The following is a 6296-nucleotide window of genomic DNA, read 5'->3' as shown; positions in this document are numbered from 1 at the left end:
TGGTTGAGCACCCTTTGCCCCATGCATGTGGTGGCCTCCCTTCTCCTTCCCTCTCCTCCTAATAACTCATTTACCTGCTGATGTATCTTGCTGTGAAAAAAAAAAAAAAACTTTAAAAAGACATGTATTAAGTCTTAGAGTATTAATTTCTGCTAAAGCAAACAAAGCCTAAACCAGCAAAAGAGTTTAGGCTACCCGCTGGGGCCGTTATATAAAAAGCATCTTTACAAAGTATTAAACATTGACTGACCAGACTGCTGAATCAATTTCAGCAATAGACTACCAGCTGGGGCCTTTATAAAACAACATGCATTTCTTACATTCAAACTAAACCAGCAAAAGAGTTTGCTCACATTCATGGCTTTTGCCATAATCTTTCTCATTTTCCTCAAATTTTCCACAATAGAAGCTCAACAAAGATCCACAAACATAAGCCTAAGCTCTTCCCTATCACCTACCGGAACCAACTCGTCCTCGTGGCTCTCACGCTCGGGCCTCTATGCCTTTGGTTTCTACCGCCAAGGCAGCGGGTACGCTGTCGGGGTTTTTGCTGCCGGCCTTCCGGAAAAGACGGTAGTCTGGACCGCCAAACGAGATAATCCACCGATCCCGAGCAATGCCACCTTGGCCTTTAGTGATGGAAGGCTCGTTCTCAACATTCCACCAGCCCAAAACACATACATAGCTGATGTTGAGTCGATTTCTGCTGCATCCATGCTGGACTCGGGCAATTTCGTGCTTTACAACTCCGTTCGAGGGATAATTTGGCAGAGCTTTGATTATCCAACAGACACCATTCTCCCTGGCCAACGTCTCATGAACGGAAAGGAGTTGATTTCCAGTGTCTCGGAAGGCGACCACTCAACCGGGCTTTTCCGTCTCAAGATGCAAGAAGACGGGCACCTCGTCTCGTACCCGTTGCAATCTCAGGACACCGCCCCGTATTCTTATTGGGCATCTGGGACGAATGGAGCCGGCGATAACATCACTCTCAATCTTGATGACAAAGGCCTTCTCTATCTGTTGAACGAAACAGGTGCCAACACCATAAAGAATTTGAGCACAGCAGAATCCTCGAATGATGGAAAAATCTATCGCATGACGCTTGATGTGGATGGAATCTTTCGAGTCTATTATTCGCGTACCTTGGATCCGAAAGGCAACTGGTCGGTTATGTGGTATTCGTCAGCGGATAAGTGTGACCCCAGAGGCCTGTGTGGCCTTAACGGGTATTGCGTTCAGAACGATACCCAGGCCGATTGTAGATGCCTCCCGGGATTCAATTTCATAAATCTCAAGATTTGGAATCTCGGGTGCGAAAGGAATTTCGCAGCAGTGAATTGCAACAACACCAATGGCAGCGGAGCCGAGTTCGCCATGAAAGAATTAGAAAGCATGCAATGGGAAGACCAAAATTATAAGTGGACCGAAGTAACCAACAAAGAAGATTGTGAACAATCATGTTTGGAGGATTGTCATTGCGAAGTCGCCTTATACAGCGAAGGAAAATATTGCCAAAAACAAAAGCTTCCTTTGAGATACGGAAGAAGATCGCTAGGCAGTTCACAAGTTGCCTTTATCAAGGTTCCGAAAGAACATGATCAGGTTTTGGCACCGAAGGGAACTAAGAAAGAGCTGAGATTGGAAATAATCCTAATCATTGTAGTTTCACTTATTACCTTTTGCTTTACCGTGTTAACAATTTCAGGATTTCTTATTTACAGAAACAAGGTTTGGGTATACAAGAAGATTTCCGAAAGGGGGCAAATTGAATTCGGCGGAGATATAGTTCTGCGAACCTTTACGTTTGCAGAACTAGAGGAAGTAACAAACCGCTTCCGAGAGGAATTGGGAAGAGGAGCATCCGGGACTGTTTACAAGGGCGTAATTCCGTACAACCAAAAGGTTGTAGCTGTGAAGAAGCTCGAGAAGGCGTTGACAGAGGGGGAAAGAGAATTCCAGAGGGAGATTCGAGTAATCGGGCGAACCCATCATCGAAACCTAGTCCAACTCATCGGTTATTGCCTTGACGGACCTAACAGACTTTTGGTATTCGAGTACATGAGCAACGGATCGCTTGCTGATTTTCTCTTCACACTCGAAAAGCCCCAACCGAATTGGGACGAAAAAGTCGAAATCGCTCGCGACATTGCACGCGGCATTCTCTACCTGCATGAAGAGTGCGAGACCCAAATCATCCATTGCGATATAAAGCCCCAGAACATACTCATGGACGGGCAATGGTGCGCCAAGATCAGCGACTTTGGATTGGCAAAGCTTTCGAAGGCTCAGGAACAAACAAAAACCTTCACGGGCATCAGGGGAACGAGGGGATACGTGGCACCCGAGTGGCATCGGAAGCTGCCGATTACTGTCAAAGCGGATGTTTACAGCTTTGGAATCGTGTTATTGGAGATCATATGTGGTCGAAAGTGTTTGGACTGGAGCCGTAGTGAGAACGAAGCTGTTCTTGAAGACTGGGTATACGATTGTTATGAGGCTAGAGAATTAGGGAAATTGGTGGGGGAGGAAGAAGAGGTGGACATGAGGAAATTGGAGCGGATGGTGAAAGTGGGACTTTGGTGCATTCAAGATGAGCCATCTCTTCGTCCTTCGATGAAGAAAGTTTTGTTGATGATCGAAGGAACCGTTGACATCCCAACGCCTCCTAGTCCTACTTCCTTCTTAAGTGCCATTTGATTGTGAAGTGTTTTTAGTATTTCTATTCAAAGTTTTTCATTGAATTTTTCAAGGTTTTTTGTGTGAGGAATTGAGGATTAACCTCATCCAATTGTGTAATAATTTCTTGTCATTGACATGGAGAAATTGCAGTTTTAATTTTTGCGCTTCACTCGCGCGGCTGCATGCTTATGCAATTATTACGTGCTCATATAACAATAAAAAGGAAAAAGAGTTATTAACGTTTTTCTAAAAGATTTTTTTTTTAAATTCGGACCATTGGTGAGATGACCGCTGCATGCTGCAGTGCTTTTGAGGTGCTGCTCCATCCCGCCTTCCTATACTTGTAGTTACGTTCTTGTCCGGCCCCATATGAATTGACCAAGACTTTTGAGTCGCATTTATTTGTAGTGTTGTTTTGCTCCATTGGCGAAAAAGTCGTGACCATGTCTTCCACGGCTCCCACTCACAACCCCCACCGCCCTTTCCACGTTTGACAGTCAAAAGCAGCTTTGGAGATTTTTCTACGCGCATCTGTTCAAAGACTTCTCAGTTCTCACCCCAGTAAACAAGGCAAAGGCCCAGTGGCCCCAGTCCGTGGCCTTGCTTATAACTCAAGTGTCTGGATCATCAACTTAATTATACGCTTCTCTACTAATCTTAAAAAATCGATCTAACTGACCACTAGTAAATATTGGTTATCTTTGTGATGTCACATCATTTTGGTGACCTATCTATCGCCAAAACCGTCAGACCATTTTTTCACCATCCCTCCTAAGACCAATGGGTGTTAGGAAGGGTTTCAATTAAGTCTTTTATGATATTCGACATCACACCGCGCGCAAGTCTATTTTTAGAGCAGTGTAGGGAGTGACATTGTGTAACCAAATCCATGAGGCACTCCGGGCCCAACAATCCCTCACTCACGATGATGCCCCTGCGATTTGAACCCATGACTTTCTCGCTCTGATACCGCTTGTCGAATCACTTTTCCACCATCTCTCCTAAAACCAATTGGTGTTAGGGAGTGTTTCAATTAAGTCTTTTATGACAAGCGATGCTCACCCGCAAATCTGTTTTTAGAGCAGTTGCAGGGTGTGGTATTGTGTAACGAAATCTATGGGAGCACTCCGGATTCAACAAAAACCAATCGTCTTCTCCCTTTTATTGAGGTGAAGTCCAGATCATCAAGGTTTGTTCCCTTGGAGTCTCAACCCTTTTTCCTTCTCTCCGTGCAGGGTAGTCATTCTCTAAAAAAAATAAAATAAAATAAAGACGAAGAATTCCAATAATAAAGTGATGCCACACCACTTCTGAGTTACATTGTCCACTTCTGAGTTATAGATATATACACATATCTATAAGCAAAGGGGAATATATGTTATTTTGAAAGACAATTAGAAAATATGGAATACCAGGTTTTTTTTCTCATCACCCAACCCTGTTGCAATGACTTCTATTTACCGCGATGGATTGATGTCATATTCTACACTTGTTTGACCCATTCTTTTTTTTGGTAATACCGGATGTTCCAAGCACTTGTGCGCGCCTCGAACTATTTCCTATATTTCAATTCACCGTCTTTTTCACGCTTAAGGTGGCCTATCTCACGTCCGCACTTTCAAGTTTCAACCATTGACGGTCATTAATTTAAAGAACATTCAAAAGCAGCCTTGGAGATTTTTCTACGCATCTGTTCAAAGACTTCTCTCCACCCCAGTAAACAAGGCAAAGGCTCAGTCCGTGGCCTCTTGCTTGTTTTTGTTTTGTACTCACTAATTTTCTTTTCTTGAGAAAAGTACTAGCAATTACTACTCTTTCTCCAAGCTCAATTTTATGTCTGCTTCTGCAATCTAATGGAAAATAGGTTAAGTACTACTCCATTTTGAATTTTCTTTTTCTGATCTCAGTTTTTCGAAATAGGCGAGAAAAATTAGCTTTCATGAACTTACAACCACTTGAAGCCTTTGCAGCTGGTTTCTTAAGTAGATAATTCCGTATTCCCAAATTAGAAGAGAGCTTCACGGTTCACCCACCAGTATTTGATACTCCTTGTCTCGTACTGTCGGTTCTTGTTCTATTTTGAAATCTCCCACAATATTTGTCATCGTTGAAAATTTATGATTTATGTAGCCGACCCCAAGTAATTGGGACGTAAGGCTCGGTTTGGTTGAAAATTTAAAAGAAAAATGTCAAGATTTTTTAAAATTAACTCTTCATAAATGAGTGAAGATTTTTTTTTAAGTACAATAAACAATTATTTTTCAAATATAATAAACTTTTTTGAAGAGACATCCATTAATTTTAAAGCCACACAAAAAATCTGGTGAACCGCAAAATCGGTCTGAACTCAAATTATATGTACATTTTGGGTCGGGTCTGTGGATTATTTGGACACGGATTAATTCAAAACTTTAAAAACCATGAACTATGGTTCATTCTACGGATTTTCACTAGGGAACCGTTCGTTAATATATTTATATATACACGTATATATATATATATATGAACATGTATATATGTAGAGATATTTATATGTAGATTTATGTATTTGACTAAGTGTGGGTGGTATTCTCTTTTCTTTACTTGTGTATGTGTCTAACTGTTCTTCTACAAGTTTTGAGAATTTTTTTTACACTTCACACTAAATAAATTTCTCCATCTATCTTTCTCCATTCATTATGACTCATTAGATAAAAAAAAATTCTCAAAACTCACGGATTAACTACACTTTCTTATCTTATTGTACTTGTAACATCATACATTAATAATTCTGAATCGTAGATCAACTGTGAACCGAACTGTAACTCTGCAAATTAGTTCAGTTCAATTCGCAAAACTGTTGTTCTGGACATGAATTTCAATTTCTACAGTGAGTAAACGCTCCGTCTCCAAATTTATACGAAAGCAAACCCATCTGCATCATGTGTATATGTTTTTTGAATAATTTCTTTTGAAAAGTCGCGCAACTACCGGGTACATGGAGAAGTAATTTTCATTGAAGAAAACAGGGCCTAAACATTGGCTGACCAGACTCCAGAGTCGTGATCCCATTGGCTTCCTTTCTTGCATGGACCACAGACTGTGGCCTTTCTATAAAAAAACACCTATGAATTTGACTACACAAAATGACACATGCACTAAGGCCCCGTTCCGATAAAGAAAACAAGTACTAATTTATGTATTGTGAGAGAATGACCTTTCTTGTAAAGCGAAAAAACGGTTACGCATTGTGAGAGAACAACCTGTCTTGTCAAGCGAAAAAAAAAACGTTAAAGAATAAGAACCTTAGTGGAACGGGACTCAATACTGAAAATAAATCAATAAATACATAAACCCACCCAAAACAGAGCCTACACATTGATTGACCAAAGAGTCGTGATCCCAGTACTTCAATTTCTTCGACAGACTACCAGCTGGGGCCTTTATATAACAACATCTATGCACTTCTTAAATTCAAAATATCACAAAATAATCCTAAACCAGCAAAAATGTTTGTTCACATTCGTGGCTTTTGCCATAATCTTTCTCATTTTCCTCACATTTTCCACAATAGAAGCTCAACTAAGATCCACAAACATAAGCCTGAGCTCTTCTCTAACAACTACCGGTACCAA

General features: G+C 41.0%; 1 protein-coding gene across 1 annotated transcript; it reads left to right on the top strand.

Moving 5' to 3' along the window:
- The first annotated feature begins 249 nt into the window (after window positions 1–249).
- LOC131304738 (G-type lectin S-receptor-like serine/threonine-protein kinase LECRK3) lies at window positions 250–2851 on the top strand. Its single transcript, XM_058332079.1, has one exon. It carries the CDS (start codon window positions 358–360, stop codon window positions 2698–2700), a length of 2343 nt encoding a protein of 780 aa, XP_058188062.1. The 5' UTR covers window positions 250–357; the 3' UTR covers window positions 2701–2851.
- The last annotated feature ends 3445 nt before the right edge of the window (window positions 2852–6296 follow it).

Source organism: Rhododendron vialii, chromosome 10a (genome assembly GCF_030253575.1).
Source record: "Rhododendron vialii isolate Sample 1 chromosome 10a, ASM3025357v1".
Taxonomy (NCBI): Eukaryota; Viridiplantae; Streptophyta; class Magnoliopsida; order Ericales; family Ericaceae; genus Rhododendron; species Rhododendron vialii.
Note: the sequence above shows the minus strand (reverse complement) of the source record. Positions and strands in the feature narration are given on the sequence as shown.